Below are 22,259 nucleotides of genomic sequence, written 5' to 3' on the forward strand. Positions count from 1 at the left end.
TATACAGCCTGACAATTGCTGTAAATATAGAAAATTATCTATAATTATTATCATAATTTTTTTTAATTCTGCATTTTTGCATTAATTGAAATAGTGCAGGGTGCAACATAGAGCATGATAATGGCAATGGTAATGCAATAAAGGTCCATCCAGCTGGAAGTCAAACTTGGAACTCACTGCTAATGCCATTTGTGCCCATGTGGGATGCACCCAAACCACGATCCTATCACACCCTCACTGGAATTGTTCCTTTCAGAGGGTTCGGGAACTTTGTAAACCTTGCTCATAGCTGCTTTTCCTGAAAAAACGCTACTGCAAACATTTCAGTTTTGTTCATTTTGCCTTGACAGGACAACACGGTGCTCAGAAGAAATTCTAAGATCAAAGGATTGACCTGGTTAGGCATTTATGGAGAGGAAGGCATCAAGATCTTTAAGGCTGTCATCATTTTGTATTGTTATGCTCAAAAATTATGTAATGAAATAACTTTTTGAAAAACTTTTAAACGTCAGCTCACTAATTTTCCTAATATACAATGGTGAATCCAAAAGTTCAGACTCTGCTCCTATCGTTCGGTGTGCAGCACCGTGATGTGCAGAAGGGGGAAACTGTAACCTTCATGAGTAAGTATTCTAAGTTTCATAACAAACATCAGCACCTGTATTACACTGGTTTTTGGTCTGGTCTGGATACATCAGCGATTTCACCATAGACATGAGCAGAATGCACACGTTAAATTTTCTGACAAACTGGGAAAATTGACAAAAGAGACCCTTGAAAAGCTTTAGAAAATCTACAGCAATGAAGCAGTGAGCCTGGAGACAAGTTTTGACTGACCTTCACATTTTCAATGTGTGTAACTCAGTTGAAGACCGAAAAAGGCGCATCAAGTCAGGAGTGCACCCAAGTGGGTTTCCTTTGATATACGCAGGGTTTTGCATGATGAATTCATCCTCCAGGGTCAGACTGTCAACATTGAGTTCCACTGTAATGTTCTGAGGAGCTTGAGGGAAAGTTTCTCAGCCACAACAACACAACCGTTGCTCCCCACCACCCCTATTCACTGGATTTGGCTCTCTGCAACTTCTTTCTGTTCCCCAAAAGTTCAACACAAACTTTGATGTGCGCTTTTTGCTGCAGTTTCAGGTACATGGAGAAATCACAGATGGGCACGTACCAATGGTCATACATAAAGAGATGATACTTACTCACCCATGTTAGAGCTCCATCCTGCTCCGTGCACTCTTTTTGGTTCTCAGGCTGTTAAAACCATCCCCCAACCTTTCTTGGCAAACCTTAAGTCTGCAGCCAATATATATAATCTATCATAAATATTGAATGCAATTACTAAAATATATCTTTCTTCATTTTTATATAGTCCTGGTCCCTGAAGAAGAAGATCATATTTATAGTTTATGAGAGACTTTGGGTGGCACATTAAAAGAAAGGCTTATTAGAGCTTATAAAACGCAAAGATTTGATGTTTAACACTGGAAATAGGCTTGTTATCCTTTTGACAAACTACCAGCAGTTTTAAAGTAATTGTATGAAGAACTAAGTTTGGTAAGTAAAGATGAGCAGAAATTATTTTTAAATCTCTGGAGATGATGACCTCAATACCTGGCACTTTTCAAACATTACTTCTGGTCTTCCTGTGTCTCTTTTGCCTCCTTTGTCATGGCTCTAAACAGCTCCAACATTGTTTCTAAAGCCCTTTGAGATGTTCTCTAAGTGTTAAATATAGCCACACCAAGCCAGACTTTGTTTTACAAGTGATTCAAGTTTGGACAATATCTTCTCTGAATCAGTCTAGACAATAATTTCCTACCAATCAGTAACGTTGGGGAAACTGTTAAGATAATGAAACGACTCAAAACCATTTCAAATTATTGAAGGCTTTAAGCAAATGCTGCAGCTGAATGTCTCTCTTGCCTCTTTTCTGACTGAAATGCATTCAAAAACCTGTCGTAAATGATTGGTCGTGGAAATTTGACATTTTGATCACAGCTGCTGTGTCATTCCAGCTTGAAATGAGAAGCAAAACGCTAATGGCAGCCAGGTGAGTGGCATGCCCAGTGTCCAGTCAGATCATGGAAGGCTTCATGTTGATGTCTGAGTGAGGATGAGAACTGTCAGTCATCTATTGTACATCTTAGCTTGAGAGACATCTGTCCTGTGGAAACCCCTATTGAGCCTTACTGGAGCCCAAAGAAGCTTTAGATGTCAGCTGTATTGGGCTTGTGGTCCTTTGAATTGATGGAGTTGCTAATTGGTTGCTATAAAGGTGTGTTTGTATGTGCATCTGCTCTCTTTGCAGTAACTTTTAATCTGTTACTTGGATCAGAGACTGAGTTGTGCTGTAAGAGAAGAAGACAGGGAAAACAGATTAGATCTGCATTGCAGTGCATGTCTGTCTTTTTCATGTGCTTCAACAAGCGGCTGTTAGTGGCGGGGCTCTCTTTCTTCCTTTGTCATTGAGAGGAGCAGAAAAATCATGTCTCTCTGAATTATCTGCAATCTAGTTGCACTCTTCACGTCCTGCTGTGATAATCAGTGTGACCATTGATTCTGGATCATAGCCAATACAGTGGACCTGCTTTTATTTTGAAATGCAACATTATCTCAGGCCTTTTTTTTTTTTTGCATTAGAGGACTAATGTACCAACGATTAATCATGGAAGAGGTGATGATATAGACGGTATTTAATGAAAGATGACGTAGTTCAGCTGCCTCAGTCTTGGACTGTTGTAGGCGCTTGCTGTACTTTTATTATTTTCTTGAGGAAAATCATCAGTAACCAGCTACATATCAGCAACTGTTACCTCGTGAATTTGTTGTGCTCTTAGCTTAATATTGAGGGCCAGACAGGAGAAGGGACCTCAGTACCACATCGCACATCGTCACTACTGAAGACTCTGTTAGCAGCATCCTTTTCCATTATATTTTGGCTTCACCTCCTGGGAGCTCTCATGTTGTCCATCTTCATATACAGTATGGGTAATCATTAGGAACTACTTTACAAGACGAGCAAAAATCTCTACAAGAATTAAAAAAAATAGATTGTGACAATTTAAAGATAGACCAACAAGTATAACCAATGCTCAGGGGCCTCGAAAGGATGACCAGCGATTGTGTTCTCATGCTGCAGTGTCTTATGCGGTCTGTTTGTGAGAAGTCTTGGTTCAAGCTCAAGTCATTTCTCTTGACTTTTAGAAATTGCTGGAATGCTGGACTGCATACACAACTCTGTTCTAGGGACCGACAGTTTAGGCTAAATACAGTTTCACTGGGAGGTATTCAACTATTATTTGAACACTTATTTATTTTCCAAAGGAGTTCCACAGAGAACTTTTGGACGGCTGTAACAGTCTTTGCATGTTTCTTTTGTTTGTATAGTAGCATCTAATCTCGCAGCGGCAGATATCCTCAGGTGCTTGGTAGTAACCTGCTTTTTTTCTGCTTTTGTTGAGGTTGACAGTAGCAGTTGGTGTCATATAGCCTATTTGATTGCTTTTCATTTAGACTTTTCAGAAATCCTGACTCATCCCTACTCTGTTTTAGTTGCTCTGCAGCCTTTACTTTGTAGAAGTTTATCCTCACTGGTCATTGTTTAACTTTACCAAAAGTAATTTTAGAGCAAACCAGCATGTTGAGGATGAGGTTTGTTACTGCAGCTTTTATTTTGAAGTGTACACATAATGGACTACTTTTAAATATCGAAATGCCACGATCAATATTTCATATCTATGTGGGCAAAATATATTGACATTTTAAGAAATACGCATGTAAGCTTTCCAATTTAGATTGGAAGATCAACAGATAAAACAAGATAAAACATGTTCCCCCTTTTCCAGACTTTAGTGTGTGCTACGTTTAGTTAAACTAAGCTAAAATAAGATAAACTGCTTCTGGCTAAAGCTTTATATTTAGCAGACCCATGTGATAGTGGTATAATTTTTCTAATCTGTATACCTGGTCAAAAAAAACAAGACAAAAAAAACTAATAGTTGTCAAAAAAAAAGCCCAACTGATCCTGGATTGTTGACACTAAAATTATGGTGACAGTATGTTGGCCATCAGTAATTTTTAGAAGCATTTTAAACCTTTATTTATTTATTACAATTTGATTATTACTCATTGTTCAACATGTGGATATATCTGCAGTAAGCTTATATCAGCCTGTATATCCGCCTGGTTAATTCACGGGTCAGGAAGTTTAGATTAAGGCAAGGCAAGGCAAGTTTATTTGTATAGCACATTTCAATAACAAGGCAATTCAGAGTGCTTCACATAAAACCATTAAAAGCATCAAAACATAAGGCAAAAGAAAAGGACATTTAAAAACAATTAAGAACAGTGATTGAAATATTAAAAACAGTCATTAAAACATCAAGCAAGCTAAAAAATAGGATACAAATTACAGTGCAGTTTAAGACATCCTCAAATCTGGTTCAGCGAAAGGCAACAGCAAACAGAAAAGTCATATTAATTATAGAGTAGTTAATTCCAAACCTAATGGCAAATTAATCCACTGTTTTGCCATCACCTAGATGGTTGTTTATTATTCATTTTAAATATGTAAAATTCTGAATTCATCTGTGTTCAGTGGTAAATGAATATGAAGGACTTTGATAACTTACAGACAAAAGGAGAACTTGCTGTCTCTCCCTCAGAGAAATGGAGGGCATAAAGGTGTTGGCGGCGTGCTTTCAAACAGCCAGAGCTACACACAAGGTATCGGCCCATTATAGCCTGTGTGGGTGAGCTGCAGAGCTTGTTGTCTAGGAGATGAGATTATTAATATATTTCTGACTTTACTCGCTTCATTCATTTATTTTTAGCTTAGAAATTAAGATTGCTTTGTGCCCATTTCTATTCTGTTGTTATTTTTAATATTCTTTTGTCCCTAGATGGTCATGTTACCCAAGTGCACTCTAGGAACAAAGAAAGCAGTGTTTGTACATCTTTAGAGAAATCACTCCTTCAGATGTTACCCACCAGAGTTGCTACACTTTACAGAGAAGCACCTGTCCATGCACATAAAGCACCTAGAGCTGCAAAGCAGATCCTCCCAGCGGTGTTGTAACACATTTATTCTGTAGCCTCAGTATGAGTCAGCGAGAAGACAAATCCATCATGTGCCAAAACTCCCATCCATTTTGACACTTTAACATTATCCACCTTCTGCCTGAAGGAAGTGTTACCGTTAAAAAACTCCTACAATAGATGTTCTCCCAGATTTACTGTATATTGAAGGGCTCAGTTAATAAGTCAGCCACGCAATGCACCAAAAGCCTCAGGCTCCAGCTAGGTAAAGAGAACTCAGCTAGAAATACTAGTCTCGTCCTCTATATACAACATGCTGAGTTTCACACTGTGCTGAACAATGCTGCATTTAGTGGTACACAGTAGGTGACCCTACAGCAATATAATCCCTATGTGCGGCAGAATCATTCTGCTCGTCACTCTAACAAGGTGCTTAAAACTAAAATGGAACTTCAAGTGCTTTTATTAGGTGGAACCACGTGACTCCAGGTTAAACTGACTGCAATGACGGTTTCCAGGCAGTCCGCCCTCAGTCTGGCTCACTTTGGTCTAATTTTGCCTATTCTTGCCCTGATATTAGTAAGAAGTTTGCTTCTTTTTTTTTATATATATAACTGATGAAACAGTTTTTACGGACCCAGTAGCTTATTGAAAAATTATGATAGGTTAAAGCATATAGTTTACATTACAACTTGCTAATCCTAAATGACCATTGTAGCAAGAAAACAGCCACAGCAAAACTATTCATCAACTCCATTTGAAATGTTTTTCAATAGAGTTTGTATTGTTTTTAGCTGCACTAAAGATCTGTTTTGATTGTTCAAACATGCTCGGTACTTCTGGTTTGTTTGCTCTATAAAAGTTGCTTCAGTTTGGTAGAAAGCTGCGGTTAGTCGTCTGAATAATTTCAGTTAATTTTTGAATGATTTGAACTTGTATATTTCACCTTTAAAACTTCACTTAGAAATATTTTTATATTACCAATGGATCCAATTGCCATGTGTAATGTGAAAGGTGACACTCAGTGATGAGCTCACAGAGAACTATCATCTAGACCCTCAGCTCTACAAAGCACTTTTTTGTGTTTATTCACTATAAATACTTCAAAGTACTTAATGTGTTGTATTTATATGATTATATCTCAAGTCCACAAAAGTAGCTATTCAGCAACTTCACTCTCATAACAGTAGTAATAGTACTTGTGAGGAGCCAGTTTTTAGGACAGTGTAAGGATTGAAATGCTTTAAATGCTGTGTGGGAGGATGCAGAGACCGAAATTTCTTAAACGCATGGTTTGTAAAACACATCTAGTGCACTTTTGAATCCTACTGGGAATACTTAACTGTCTTACAGAGTGATGAAAAGCCCCCCTCTCACATGGGGCAGGCATCTCGCAGAGCTATTCCTGTATCCCCAGCAGATATCTCGGTGTTAAGTTGACGTAGACGATGTTTGACTGGCACACAGTAAGCATGTCTGAGTATGAGACGGTGAACTCTTCGAGCCGAAGATGACACGACAGTCTCGTCCTCCCACCAGGCCTCATTTACTCACTGGTGCTGGAGACAAAACTCTTTCTGTCTCTTGTGGTCTACACATCTGACAACAAACAACAGCGTCCTTTAGTGTGCCTAAACCCAAAGCAGAGTAAGAAGCATCTACAGGCATTTAATACGTGGGTTTTATCCTCAGCTGCTTCCCAGTGTGATGCTTACCAACATTTAGAAATCCTCCATAGAAGAATCATTGAAAACTTTTGTTAGCAGATGCATGTTAGTTTTTTTTGTTTTATATACATATATATATATATATATATATATTATGCACTTGCATTAGCTGAATAGCATTAGCTTTTTCATTCATGCTGCACAATCGCTCGCTCATTCACCAGCTGAGCTCTTATCGGCTGGCGAGTCACAACCAATCATATTCATGCTGCTGTACAGCTTGGCCATCCTGACCAGACATTTAATCCATGATACATTTACAAACCATTTACTGCTGTAACTCCATCCTCCTCAAATGCTATAATTTAGTATTGCTGATTTACCTTAGATTAATATTCATGTTCATTTATTATTGTGGGCTATTCTCTCAACAGAAGCCATGTTGCGGAACTTTTTAACCCCTAAATATAGTTGTATAACCATTTTCCATGAGTGGTCAATTTCTTGACATAAATTGAACTTAAAAAAATGAAATATTGAAGTTCTTTATCTCATCATTTTTGTCTGATGCCATGCTTAATGGTGCAACACAGTCCATTTCTTTTTACAGCAATTTGATTATTTAATGGGATTTTTCCATTTTACTATATTGATTTCAACCATTTCACTCAGCTATCATATTCAAACGAGTTTTGAGATTCAAATATGAATTATAATGATATCAGTGCATTAGGGATAGTCTGAAAGTTCAAATCTAATTTTACACTCACTAAGATGTTAGCAGGAAAAGATGGCAAAAGATATTTCCATATCACATGATTTCCAAAGTAAGCTCAAGTGGTTCTCTGACAAACATGATCTTTAAATACCGTGGAAGGTTTGTGTAAAATTTCTTTGGAATTTGTAAAGTGAAAATCAAAGTTTCAAATGAGGAAAAAATCTTCTTAAGGCTGCTGTTCCCCGGATATACACCAAGGAGCAGCAAGGCTGCTCTGTAGCTCCATGGTGCCCCGACACTTCACTAAAATGCTGCCTGTTTCTGTTAGGACTTACATTATGGATCTCTGCCCCAAATTCAGGGGGCAGGTAGAACGGCAAGTCCGATTTGCGCCCCGCTTATGAATTTCAACCTGGAGAAAATATGTTTCATCTGTCCATCTGTTACAAGATTTCTTCCGTAGCTCATGTTGTTGCGTCAAAATACAACGAAGAAAAACAAAGTATCCTCGATCCTGTGGCAGAAATACAGGACGAGGGACTGACTTCCCCAAAAGGTTCTTGGTCCCCAAACAAAAGTTTCTGTGTTGGAAACAAGGCTTTCGACTGTCAGTTGATTGGTCGACCCACCACTTGGGTCCAGGCTAAAATATCTCAACAAGTATTAGAGGGAATACCTGGAAATTTTGACACTCATGTTCCCCAGACGACAATCCGAGTGACTTTTTGGATCTCCTGACGTTTTTCACGGTTAGAAATGAAATGTCTCAGCAACTGTTGGATAGACTGCCATGGAATTTTATTCAAGCATTCAGGTTCACAGTGGGATTAATTGCTCTGACATTTTATCAAGCTACACCATCAAGTACACACTCACTTTGCAACAGTAATTCCCATCAGCCTCCTCTGCACTTTGTGTTTTGTGCTAATTAACACACTATTATCCTAAACTAAGGTGTAAAGTTGTATTCAGTGCAAAGCAGTGCTGTGCCTTACAGAGCCGGTGGTACATCTGTAGACTTTGATTTTGATTTTTTTTTTTTTTAATGCATAAACACGTGAAATTGTAATAATCTTTCAAATTTCTGCACCACAGAATGCCTACAAGCTTGTACAATAATGGTGAAATTAAACCGAGACTTGAGATACTTTCTGAACAGCCAATAGCTTTTATTGGACAAGAATGTGCAATTCTGCCCTCCAGTGTGACCATTGCCCTGTACACACACTGAAAGGCCTCTGGAGAATAAACAGAGTCCCCAATTTAGATCCCTGAGGGACGCTGCAGGTTACACATGGTACTGGGAGCAGGAGGGTGTGCAGTACGGTGTGTACAGTGAGGGTGATGTGGTGTAGTTTGGTTGTCAAGGACAGCAGCTGAAGTGGGATCTGAAGATCTCAAACAGACTAAAATAGCTGTCCAGACATGGAGGGAGTGTGTTGATAGATGGGCTCCATCACTGTAGTATGAGAGTTGTTGTGTAAAGCTGATTCACCCACCGCACACCTCTGCTGCTGGTGGGAGGGAAAGTAATGAGGGTATCTTCAGTTTGCAGGGGGTGAAAGAGAATTGGGAGTGTGAGGGCATCTCTAAAGAGGCACAAATATTTAACAGCCAAGTCTCAAGCTCTCGATTTTCTAGAAAACACAGTAAATTCACTATAGAGCCTCTTTCTCGTCCAACAAGTTAAAAATGTCTCCTGTACGTCCAAACGAACAAATAAAAGCCCACACAGTCTCAGTAACCAGACGCAACCTTTTCAGAAAGGGTAAGAAAATATATATATATGTATTCTGATTATATACACACACTGAATTATTCATAGGGATCAATATCATATTATACTGTCAAATCTCATAGTGTAATTCATTCCAAACAGAAAACAAGCTTACAGTTTGTCAATCGGGTGTGGTGCAGAAGCACCTTCGCTCCAGTGTGATGTGTACACAGCAAATCAGAGAATCAACAAAAAAATAATGCAATTCTTTACTTTGTCAAAATCAAGTCAGCAGTTTCTAATGTGGAAACCACACAGACCAACTCCAGGCAATAATTAGTTTAGTGTTGACAAAGGAAATACCAGTATTGATTTTCAAATCTAGGCATTTCTGAACACTTTATTATGCATATGCCATCGCACCAGAGGATTGGCATTTTCAGCACGGCCAGGTTTTTGTTTATTTCCTGCTTATTTATTTAAGAGAACATTAGTCAGCAGAATAAAGCCAAGTGAGCTGGTAAAGAGCTCCATTAAAGGCCTGGGAAAGCTTTTGTGTTTGATGGATCAACTTGTGGAGGTAGCTGCGAGTGAACGCATGATAAATTATTGATGCCATCGGATGTATGGCTGGTAATATGTAGTGATATCTTTCTATTTAAAAAAAAAAAAAAAAAGAAGGTCAAAACTAAGCTGAAACAGCGTTGATGCTGTGCCTGCAGTAATACCAGTCTTGTGGAGGGTTTCTTGTTTAGGCTTGAAAAATGGTGACCCAGTGCAGACTGACATTTCTATAAATATCACCTTTGTAACAAAAAAGATCCATCTGGATCTCGGGGGCTGCAGACATTAAGTGCTGAACTTGATGTAATAAAGTCTGGCTTCAGTCTGGATGGCGTTGGATACACTGGCCTGTAGAAATTGCAAATATCTGATAAAAGAATGACAATATTTACACCATAACCCTGCACCTCTCTGAAGTATAACACGACTGTGTTCTTTTACTTCCCACAGGACTACACTTTGACGATGTACTTCCAGCAGTACTGGAGAGATAAGAGGTTGGCCTATGCAGGAATCCCTCTCAACCTGACACTGGACAACAGAGTAGCCGACCAGCTCTGGGTCCCAGACACCTACTTCCTCAATGACAAGAAGTCCTTTGTGCATGGGGTCACCGTGAAGAACCGGATGATTCGACTCCACCCGGATGGAACCGTCCTCTACGGCCTCAGGTTAGAAAGTCTGTGACCATCAACTGAACATTTAACAAGACTTCTCTTTAGTGGAAGGCTTACAGTCTTTCTCCCACAGGTAATATAAACTTTATAATGTTTAACTCCCGTCTTGAAATAAGCCTGTGAAACTTGTTAAGCTAATACTGCCCCGACAGTTTCCGCATTCAAGATCATGTAGGCTTCTCTGAAGGAACGGAAAGGACTTTTAATGTGAAAAAACACCAGGAAGTGTTGAGTTTTGTTGATTAACATCAATCAAGAGTGCAGGAAAAAAAAAGTAACTTCACCCCTCTCATTGTGTGTTTTACCCAGTCTTTATTAGCAACTGGACTTGTTTTGTATGTGCTGGATTCTACCATTCTGAATTTTTTTTTTTTATATATATACAAATTGATTGTATGTGACTGACATAATCACTATTAATTCACATTCCATTAGGACGTTGTGCACAAAAAATAATGGCCGAAGATAAAGGCCTGTTTTGACTTGCCTTTTCAGTCATTTATCCCACAAAAATTCAGATATGATACACTTTTATTAAACTTTCTACACATTCAGTTCTGTATAATTCACATCCATTAGCCAGATAGGAAATCAGTTTTGCTTTTCCTCTGCCTGATCCATTTGGGATGACGTATGCATTCTGGGGAAACAAATGTATTTAGAGATTTTCAGCATCTCTCACCAGCTCCAATCTCAGCAGCTCCAGTAATGCTTTCAGTAATTAGCAAGCAATCCATCTCCGTTGCTTATTGGTTTCATTAAAGTCTTGGCTTTTATGCTGTCACGTAGCTCTCCAAGATACATGAAGTGGCAAAAAGCTTTATTTGCTTTGTTGAAGCCATTTAAGCAGCAGTTCAACATATTTTAATGCTACTACAGCAACTCATATCTCAAAACTTGCATTATATGTTTGTTTGGACTGCACCTCGAAATTGGATTCTGGATATAAATTTGCAGCTCTGAGGAGTGTGGAGGATGTCTGAGGATAATTGGAATGGAGTTTTACTTTCAAACAAATAATAATGGATGTCATTTACATTTGCATCTTTCATAAATGAACCACATCTGTCCTAACCACTTCTTACTGGAACACCTGGGCTGAATTTAAAATGAGGTCACCTCTGTTTTGGCTCTCTTGTGACTCAGAATCACGACGACAGCAGCCTGCATGATGGATCTGAGGCGATACCCGCTGGACGAACAGAACTGCACTCTGGAAATTGAGAGTTGTAAGTTTAAGCCGCACATCTTGTGCTTAGTAAAGAAATACAGCAGACAGCTCTAGTTTTTCATCACTTAGAAATATGAACAGCACCATGATTCTCATAAAAAATAAAAAAAAAAAGTTCTCTCCTCTGGTGGAGACAGAAACTGCACAGACTGCTGAATTGCTCAGGATTTATTAACCTGTCGTATCTCAGCAAGATTGCTCGCTGCACCCTCTCCAGTTCAAATGACTCGGTCCGCACAGAAGGGCTTTAAGCAGACAGTGATTTCCATGGTAGAGCACGGTAATGATTAGTCCAGCTTCATCAGTCTTGATGACGTGTTTGGCTATCTGCGCTGCCATAAAACTATTAACAGCTATGGATCCCATGCATGTAAGTATGTCTGCCTGCAGTGACACATAACCCGGTGAAGATTTACATCTCACGCAATCAGCACTTAAAGACAGCCGGCTCTGTGTGATTCATAGGACTTACTGTAAATCAGTTGTAGCTATAAGCCTCCAGATTTCACTTAAGCAAATAAAAATACAAGATTAATTTTAGCCACCCAACAAAATGAGCCAGCAGCACCTCTCAGGGCTTTTCCGCTCATAAGAATTGCATTTTGTGGCTTGTTTTCTTGCAGATGGTTACACAACAGATGACATAGAGTTTTACTGGAAAGGAGGCGACACTGCTGTGACTGGGGTGACACGCATTGAGCTCCCTCAGTTCTCCATAGTGGACTACAAACTGGTCTCCAGGAATGTGGTCTTTTCCACAGGTGTGTATAGGACGTTACAGTGATGGTGTTATGTTTCTCGTTAAATCTATGGAATAACAATTTATGGAGCACATAACTCCATTTATCCATCTATATAGTCATGGCTAAATAAGCATATATCAGAGTTAAAAACATCTTATTATTTATCATTGATTTGAAGGATGTGTTCAGGAACCGCACTGTTTAGTTCTTCCACTTATCTCCAAGCACCCAGAGCCCCACAGACAATCATTATAGATTGAAGAAACAAAAAAATAGACTTGAAAAAACTTTTTTTTTTTTTTTTTTTTTTTTTTTTTTTTTTTTTTTTTTACTGTAGCGTAAATGAAATAAGAGCTGTTCAATGTACTGTGTCAATACAGGACTGTGTTTACATGGTTGGGTCAGAATGAGTCAACAGTGACCAGAAATAACATGCAGAAGGTCAGGAGATTTTTATTCAAATGTTTGGTACACATGGACTGTATATCAAAGTGGACGTGGCTTCCGGGTCTGAAAAATGAGGATGATGCAGAAGGGCCTTCAGCTGCGATGCCACAGAGTGGCAGGCAGCATGAGTTGTTCACTTATAATACAATAATTCAGAGGCACCAAAACAGTGATTATTCCCACAGTTAAATTTATTGATTGAAAGGATGGATACTGTCCAGACATCTCTGAGGGATTAACACACACTATTAGTGCTCATTATGGTCAGTATGAAATCCTAATACAAGAAACTCTGCAGAGAATCTATAAATGCATTTAACATCTTCTCAGTAGTTTTTATTTTCACACATTCATGATTCGTAGTACACATTTATGGATTCTTGTACACATTTACAAATGTCAGTACACAATCAGAATGTTGTGTACTCATTTACAGGCACTTAATGCATTTACAAATCTCAGTATACATTTACAGATCTACGTACATATTTACTATTCTTAGCATACATTTAATGATTTGTGCCCACACTTATATTCCTCAGTACACATTTACATAGTGAATGTGTACATTTACATCGTGGTGTACACATTTGAAATGCACATACACATATGCAAATATCAGTATACATATGAATATCTGTGTGCACTTGTACAAGAACTTTTGCACATTTAAAGATACTTTTGACTTTAATCTCAGTGCAGATTTACATATTTGTGAACACATTTTCTGACACTTTTACACATTCGCAATTGTCAGTGCACACTTAGAGATAGACATATAGAGACACTTAGAGATAGACATATAGAGACACTTAGAGATAGACATATAGAGACACTTAGAGATAGACATATAGAGACACTTAGTGATAGATTACACACATAGAAATGGATGGAGCCACTCCTCTCAATGCACACCTAATAATCTCAATACAATAAAACTCCCATAAATCTCAAGGCCGGCATCTGAGCGTCACTTTGGCAATAGCAAGGAAGGATAAGTGACATTTTCTGTCATCATTCATTTAGCAAATGCTAAAAATGCTTTTTGTTTAATGTTGCCTTGCTGGGAGTTAGCTGAGAGGACTGCGACCACGTTCATATTCGTATGATAAATATGAAGCTACAGCTTGCAGCATGGATAGTTTAACTTTAGGTTCATTATTCGATGAGACTGTGAGCAGTTAGCCTGGCTATACCAGTATTTCTAATACTCACTAATTAAGTCATTATTTTTCATTTTTTAAATAGGTTCAAAACCAAAGTGTAGAACTGGCAGTGCAATGCTAGCTGTTTCCCCCTGCTTTCAGTCTTTGTGCTAAGATAACTAGCTTCTAGCTGCAGCCTCATATTCACTGTACAGACATCAATTTCCTCGTCGAGCTTTTGGCAAGAAAGCCAAATGTCAAATTATTCCTTATCCCCTAATTTTAAATGGCCGCTTTATATTTTGCTCTGAACGGTGTTCATATTCTAAAAACAAAGTTCCATCAGATGGTTTGCAACTTCAACGTTGCTTGCTTGTTTCCATGGTGATGAAATCAGTTCATGAGGCCATCACCATAGGAACCAAAACAAAGTGGTCGACATCGCCACGGTACCTCTGAATAAAAGAGGTCTGATTCGTGTTCACTGTCTCGTCCTTCAGGTGCCTACCCTCGGCTGTCGCTGAGCTTCAAGCTGAAGCGAAACATCGGCTACTTCATCCTGCAGACGTACATGCCCTCCATCCTCATCACCATCCTATCCTGGGTGTCATTCTGGATAAATTATGATGCCTCAGCTGCCAGAGTTGCATTAGGTATGGTGTGTCCCGTGGAGTGAGTTGACCTCAGGTCTGTAGTTTAATCTGCAGGCAGATGTCTTTTGGGTTTTATAGATTGGGCCTGCATGCTTGTGAACAGCGGCCATCTCTGTCCCGAAGCCTGACAGGAAGCCTTTAAACCATAGTGTCATCCAAGTGCAGACTCTGCACTTAAATGGAGAATGAATTTTGGATTGGTGGTAAATGTGGCTTGACCCTGCTACAGTTCATTTTTACATGCTTTTATAAGGTCAGATGGGGTTCATTTCAAGCTGTGTACAGTATGTAATGTCATCACGGATACTCTTATACTGTTCTTTACATCATTCTCTACAATAATGCCTCACATTTGATCATAATTAAGCAAAATTATACAAGAGGGTGTGCTTTAATGTCGTTAATTGGCACGACAGTGATGCGGTCCGTACCAGTTAATGAGTTAAAGCACATCCTCCTGCGTAATATTGCGATTCTATAACAAGTAACCAACTACATGAAATATGCAATCTAAATATGTTCACATTGTGGGGAAATTCACTCAAAATATAAAACTTTTTGCAATCTTCGTTTCCATGGCGATACTTGTTTACTACTCCAGGAAGTAGGCCGACCCTTAGTAACGACCTAGCAACAGAGACGGTTTCACGTCTGTTTTACTGCTTTCTAGAGATGGTTTCTCAAACTGAATTAATACCACACACAGAAACACAAAACTGCTTAGCTAGCTCAGTCTTGTTGTAGCTCAGATGTTTGCTAATAAAGATGAATGGACTCCTTTATCGTTAAGATATTAGCACCGTGTCAGGTGTTAAAACCCGGTCAAGCTAGCCACCGCTACGATTTGAAGCGCGCGACTGTCCGTGGTGTTACGGTACGGGTCCTCGGAGCGACAAAAATTAACCAAAAAAGACCCGATTTTTCCAAATGGATCACATTTAATGGACCTATAACAAGTACTAATTACATTATATTGCATATTATATGAAATTCAATTCCAATTATACCGTATATTCCTACTGAGAAGGCGGAGTGATATTTCGAGTGATGAGCAGGGTGTGATGTCATGATGATTTCCAAATTTACAGTTGACCAATCAGATTTCTTGGTTGGAACTACATGTTGACTAATGTGTCATTCAAACACGTGTAAGTCGGGATGGCCTAAATCTGCTCTCATTAGCATTGTGTTTTTCTTGTCATCAGATCAGGTACATGGAATTAAAACAAGTCAAATGCTGCTGGAGGACGTTTTAGGACACAGTGCAGATTTCACAGGAAAAGTAATACACGACGTGTCAAGAGAAAGTTATTACAAGGAAACATACACCACCTACTAAAAGATTACCTTCATATCAGCATCGACAAATATGTTTTATGTGAGTTGTTTTGTTTCTCCAGAGGAGGCTCATTTGTTTTCCTTCACACTTTTTCTCCTCAGAATGCAATTTGCAAATTTGGTCTCCTTTGTAAACACTTAAACGAGCAATTTGAAGGAGGTTGTACGCCATCTTACTGACGCAGTGGACAGATTAAAAAACAGGGAAGAAGTGGTGGCATGCATGTAGGATGTAATGAGGATGTTCTGAGTGGATGACTGTGAAACTGTGACTGTTTTGTCCCCCCCCCCCCCCCCCCCCCCCCCCCCCCACACACACACACACACACACACACACACACCCCACCCCGAGCTGCTGTACAGTTGATGGAACGTTTGCTGTGAAATCGTTTCTAGCTCATGAAATTTACCGTGCTGACCTGAGAGGGTGACAGGTTGTATGTTGCTGGACAGAAAAGGACATAAGCTCAAAGTCATTCATGGACATCTGAACATCAATGAATTAATAACAGTATAAAGATGAAGTTTATCTTTTCATCTTTAAATTATTTGACTCAAGTTCAGCACAGATTTACTTTAAGCTTTAGAACTGTACATGGTTAAAGCTGCACCAGTCAATGCTCTTGTATTAACAATGATTCAGATAAGTAGGGCTAATGTTAAAGGGGTCACTCATAGTGATGAAACCATGTCGTTTTCGTTCAACTCTTCAGTTGCCCTCGGCTCTAACATAAATTTGAGCATCTTTAAACCACATCTTTAACCTAACTGGTCTGATGCACTCTCGTGGCCCTCATAAGCATCTTTTCTAGTTGCAGCAGGAAGTTGTTTTTTCTCATTAACAACTGTATTTTACCTGTTCAGTATTAAAGGGAAGACAAACTGAGCGGCTACCTGATAAATATAGTCCAGCGTTTAGAAAGCATTTAATAAACATTTCGCATTAAAAGAGCTGCATACTTCCCTCAGAAGTTGGAGACCAAAACAAAGATGAAAGGATAGTAAATATTGGACTTGCATTCATCAGAGGGCCCTAATGTTTCTCACTTTCTACTGGATTTGTAATTTAGAAAACCCTGTCTCCTTGAAACATGGATTTCTGGACAACTAAATTGTTTTCCCCTTTTTGTTTCGGTGGCAACATCATCACTGACTAGATTATGTTCACAGGCAAAGGTTGTTGTTTTTTAAAGACGCACCCAATTTACAAACTGTATTGCAGTTACAAAGAACCGTCTGGACTCGGGTTTGCATCCAGACTCCTGTCTGTGGTTAGATTTAGGCAACAAAAACACTTTGGTTAGGGAAAGCTCATTCGCTAAATGTTAGTCATTACGGACTTTTCAGTATTAAATCAGACCATGACCTTTATATAACTTCCTCTTTAACAACCACAAAAAACTGAACTACTTCCCAAACCATGGCCTCATCACCTTACCACATATCACTCCGCCCAATGCAAATCAAAATATGATTGTCAAGGTGCATTAAATAGTTTCCAAATCAAAAACACAGAACAATCACAAAATAAATCCCAACAAAAATAAATCTCACTTTACATTCTTCCCTCTCTTCAAATGAAATGTCCTCATTTCAAAAGTTGTGAAAAATAAATCTCATCTTACACTAGCATAGTGAATTAGCCCTGGTGAGACATTGAGCATGCAAAGTTCTGGTGGGTTTCTCCCATATTTTAGTAACATTCAGATTCAAAACCAACATATAATCTAAGTTGTATGTTTCCTTCAGCCTGTTTGAGGCTCAACTGGATCCGAGACTCTCCACTGGTCTCTGGGACTAAAACTAAAACAAGACTCTGTTCACCACCGGAAAACATCAGACCTCCCCTAACTGCATCGATCTCTGCAAGAATATTTGCCTTAATGGAAGTATTCATTCAGCCTCGGTGCACTCTAAAGTACTCCCTGTGCTTAGAAAGAGCACATTATTCCAGCAATCATTAAATCTCCGTTGTGTGAGAAGCTGGGTGTAGCCTCGTGGGCAGCCAGATTTGGAAGCTTCTTTGCAGGGTCATACCTCTTCAGGAAACACACTCCTCTGGTTCATCTGCTCGGACGCCTCCTTGTTGAGAAGACTGCTGTCTGAGACACCGTGAGATCAATGCAAGTTAGAAAGCATTTACACTTACTGCGCTGTCCAAATTCAATCACTGTCTGTGTGATGATTCACTACAGCTTTCCATTCTCTCTGCCATTACGGTGGTGTGAACATCCTGAGCAAAACTAAATTTAACTATCAGGCTTCTTGAGTGAGCAGTGAAAATGACGTCTGAAGATGGGCGTTAAGAAATCCTCCTGTTATTCCATATAATCTCTCTTCAGGTGCATGGCCTACAGATTGAGTCGCTATGGTAACTGTTCAATAAGCCATGGAGTCAAATTTACCATTAAAATTGCTAATCATTTTTTTAAAGCTATCGAAGAAGTGAACAAAAGCAAGCTACTCATTTTCAATTGATGACTTTGGATGACAACCTGTCACTGGTAAATTTGATCAGCTGCAGCTAGCGAGCTAATGAAGCTAATTATTTCTTACTGAGTTTGTTTACCTTTTTATGTTTCCAGCCTACCTCTATGCACTTGATGGCTACATGCAGAACAGGGTATTGTACTAAACGACTGAAATAAAAGCTGTGTGTCGTAGGTCAGCAAATAGTAGTCAATATAAAAGACATGGTAATAAAGGACCAGTTATATTATCGTATTGTGGTCTGGCCACTTAGTCCAAGTATTACTATAATAACACAAAACATGACAAGAAAAAAAACAACCACAGACAGTTTATAACATAACCACAGCCAGCTTTTAAGATGAGGACCAACCACTGTGTTAAATGTAACATTGTCATGGGTAATTAAAATTAAGAGCAAGGCAAAGCAGTTAACGTCAGCTTTTATTAGCATCCTATGTTTGCAACTTTTTTTTACATAACACCACAAACTGAGTTATGATTTGTTCCTTGAGATTTGAAATAATGGTCAGTACTAACTTTAAGTAGTAAGTTAGTTGGCCGCACAAACTAACAATGGCAGATGAATACACAATTTTGTATACTTTTGTTCTTATGTGATTGATTTGGACTAGATCAAAAAAGATACCGCCAATCAAACTCTTTTCAGGTGGAGTATCGCTCTTGCTGCAGCCCGATGCACATCTTTTACAACATTTGGAAAAATCCAAAGCTCGACAGGCGCACACGTCTTTGCTTTCAAAGACATAACTGCACACTCACTGTTCAGAGGAAGGGTTTATGCTACATTCATGTAATACCAGAGTTGTTCCGCCTTTTTAACCTTCATGAATTGCACAAACGTCGACTTGCAAATTGGAATTATGATCTCCGTTTTGGTGCTCAACAGTACGTGGTGGCAAAAGCAAACAAACATGGATGTCTCATGTCAACCAGAGTGCATTTTAATTAAACACCAAAGTTAGTGCCGTGTTGAACAAGGACAGGATTTTTAAACCAACGTTGTGTAGTTCGTTCATGTACAGGAAAGTCGCCATTAGTGTTTTTAGCACTTAATGTTTTAACAACTTAATCTGACCGTCTACTTGTCAGTATTGTCATCACAGGGACTGTAAACTCTGTAAACACTACTGCACAGGATGTTGAGGAGTTTGTTAAGTAACCATCTCCTCTGAGCTTCGAAGAGAGTTTAGATTCTTGCTTGTCCCTTTGTTATGCAGAAATCAATGCCATGTACCCACGGCGCGCTCAACTCCCCCACAAACGCTGTACAGTGCAAGATTTTTGTTTTAATTATGTAAGTCTGAATCGACAGAAATAGACACAGCGTCCAGGTTGGTGAGACATCCAGGAGACACGAAAACAACACGGGCACATTATTGTCAATGGGGCATAATATTGAGAGAATGAGTACACAGCTGTTTATTGTGTATTTGCTGTGTCTGTTCACCTGTGTGCAACATTAGCTGTAAACCATGTGGTGGGGTATTTTCTGCTTATCCAAGCAATGAAACCTAAAGCTCACCAGGATTCATCATTCAAGTAAGATGAAAATTGACCCGCAGCTGATGAAAATGCTCCTACTTAGACATTGTCCCATTATGCTGAGGAAATTGTGCTTTTTCTTCCAGGGATCACCACTGTGCTGACCATGACAACCATCAACACCCATCTGAGAGAGACTCTACCCAAGATCCCCTACGTCAAAGCTATAGACATGTACCTGATGGGCTGCTTTGTGTTTGTCTTCCTGGCTCTGCTGGAATACGCCTTTGTCAACTACATCTTCTTTGGACGAGGTCCTCAGATGCAGAAGAAACTGGCTGAGAAGGCACAGAAGGCAAATAATGATCGCAACAAAATTGAGAGGCCCAAGGTGAGAATCACTTCCAAACACCCAAGAGGTGCCATAAGTTTTGAACTAACTGCCGTTCAGCAAATCTGTTTTCTAGGACTAAATATTTGGGATATTATCTGAAAATGTTCAACTTTGGTGACCCCAGTGGGCGTTTCATCATTGAGAAGAAAGTCTCCATGACCATAGTACATATATATGCAATGATATCAGTACTTGTAGCAAATGTGTTCTTGGAAGACAAATATGAACCTGAAATGATTTATTTCCGTTTTTCACTCTTGGTTCGTGTCGTAAATTAGTCAATGGAGTCAATTTTAATTTCCCTGTTTAAAATATCATTGCAGTGATAATAGCATTCCTAAATTTAAAGCAAAGTCATATGAAATTTACAACAAATAATAATGGATTTGAATCTGTTACAAGCTCATTTTCTTTCATCTGTGAGAGGTCGTGATGTTTTGGCTCATCGGTGTTGTAAACCAGGTTCTCGATTAACCACTGAGCAGCAGAACTACCTCAGTCCTAAAATGTGTCAATCGTTTCCATATTAAGAAAATCAACAACTAGGGTCACTATCTGAAAGTTTGGAGCTCCAGTGTCACTTCACTATGTTATCTTACTGCTGAGTGACAGTGGAAACTGCAACAAGTAGGATCATGGTTGGAGTACATTGTGACTTGTTCAGTATATCACACAATAATGGTGTATTTTCAAACATGCAAACAAAAGGCAGACTGGTTCACGAAGTTAATTGGTCCACAGAGAAGGAGTTTCTGACTCTACCATCAAAAGGCTTTGTGTTTGTCTTTCTCCTGGCTAGTCCTTTCTGGAAGGAGGCAATTGCAACTCTTCGTCTCTTAAACAGTCCAATCAGGTACAAGGGCGTCGTCCCTCACGACGGGTGAGTGTCTGTCACGTCTGAAACCACCGCTGAAACTTTGCCGCTGCAGTGCAAAGTTTTACCTCCTCATTTAACAAAGGAACCTCTGCTTTGTCTCAGCATCTCCATCAGCCATTTCTCTCATTGTGTATGAGTATCTTCCTCTTAACACTCAAAGCCTTTCCCTCTGTTGTGTTTTGCCTTTTTATTATCCGTATGTGTTTGTCTTATACAGCTAATGCAAAAAAAACCTCTACCCAACATGGAACTTATTAGGCGATCCACAAAAATGTTTTTAAACAAAGGAATACAAATTTAAATCATAATTACATGAATATATATTAATTTTGATACAGAAGTATTTGGCAGTTACATTGTCTGCGTTTTCTGATGAATCTTCCCTTGGAAATTATACATAATTTGTATGGTCAGTGGGAAGTGTGATTCATGTAGGATTAAGGAGATTTTTAGTTTTGGTTGGGGGGTGGTATTACCACACCCATATATTCATGCAGGGAATATATGGGTGTGACTATTGAGGATTGTTTTAAGTCAAAGCATCTCAATGATTGTAGACATCAGGTTCATTTTAAAACTATTCGAGCAGCCTTTAACCAATCAGCATATATTTTGAAATTCATATATATGTTGTGTGACGACACTCCACCTCCCCCGCCGTTGTTCAAACTACTTCAACGTCATTGCACTTCGCCACCAGCTCTGGCAGCTGATTGGTCCACCCTTCAGAGCGGCTGAGCAAACCTTAATAGTCTCCAGACTATAATCACAGTAAAACCTTAAGTTGTGAGCGACGGTCGGGCAAAGCCAGGCTTGTGCTTTCTTACGCTTTCAAACTGTTTCAGATCGCCGTCACAAGATACGAGGCTGTTTAACTGGGCAACAAAATGTTGCATGTCCACGAGTTTCTAGGGTAACAGTGTAGGTGGATTCTTCTGGTTCGTTTCGGTGAAAGAATAATCTCAGTACTCCCTGTAATCCAAACAATCAGTGTCACAGGTCTGTTTACGTCAACGTACTAAAAACTCTCAATCACGAGTTCCACCCAGAACAACTCAGCAGAGCAC

General features: G+C 39.2%; 1 protein-coding gene across 2 annotated transcripts in view; it reads left to right on the forward strand.

The window, feature by feature from the left end:
• Positions 1 to 22,259, forward strand: part of gabrb3 (gamma-aminobutyric acid type A receptor subunit beta3) — a 29,543-nt gene that overhangs the window by 3,183 nt on the left and 4,101 nt on the right. Inside the window, exons 4-9 of one of the 2 annotated variants that reach the window (XM_069150825.1) lie at positions 10,163 to 10,383; positions 11,536 to 11,618; positions 12,244 to 12,381; positions 14,456 to 14,608; positions 20,068 to 20,312; positions 21,115 to 21,195. In XM_069150825.1, coding sequence (XP_069006926.1) covers positions 10,163 to 10,383; positions 11,536 to 11,618; positions 12,244 to 12,381; positions 14,456 to 14,608; positions 20,068 to 20,312; positions 21,115 to 21,195 — 921 coding nt within the window. The remainder of the gene's footprint in view (positions 1 to 10,162; positions 10,384 to 11,535; positions 11,619 to 12,243; positions 12,382 to 14,455; positions 14,609 to 20,067; positions 20,313 to 21,114; positions 21,196 to 22,259) is intronic. The other variant, XM_069150826.1, reaches the window with a different exon arrangement.

This window comes from Embiotoca jacksoni, unplaced genomic scaffold (genome assembly GCF_022577435.1).
Source record: "Embiotoca jacksoni isolate LCO1_2020_lvr unplaced genomic scaffold, fEmbJac1.0.p SCAF_16, whole genome shotgun sequence".
In the NCBI taxonomy this organism is placed as follows: Eukaryota; Metazoa; Chordata; class Actinopteri; family Embiotocidae; genus Embiotoca; species Embiotoca jacksoni.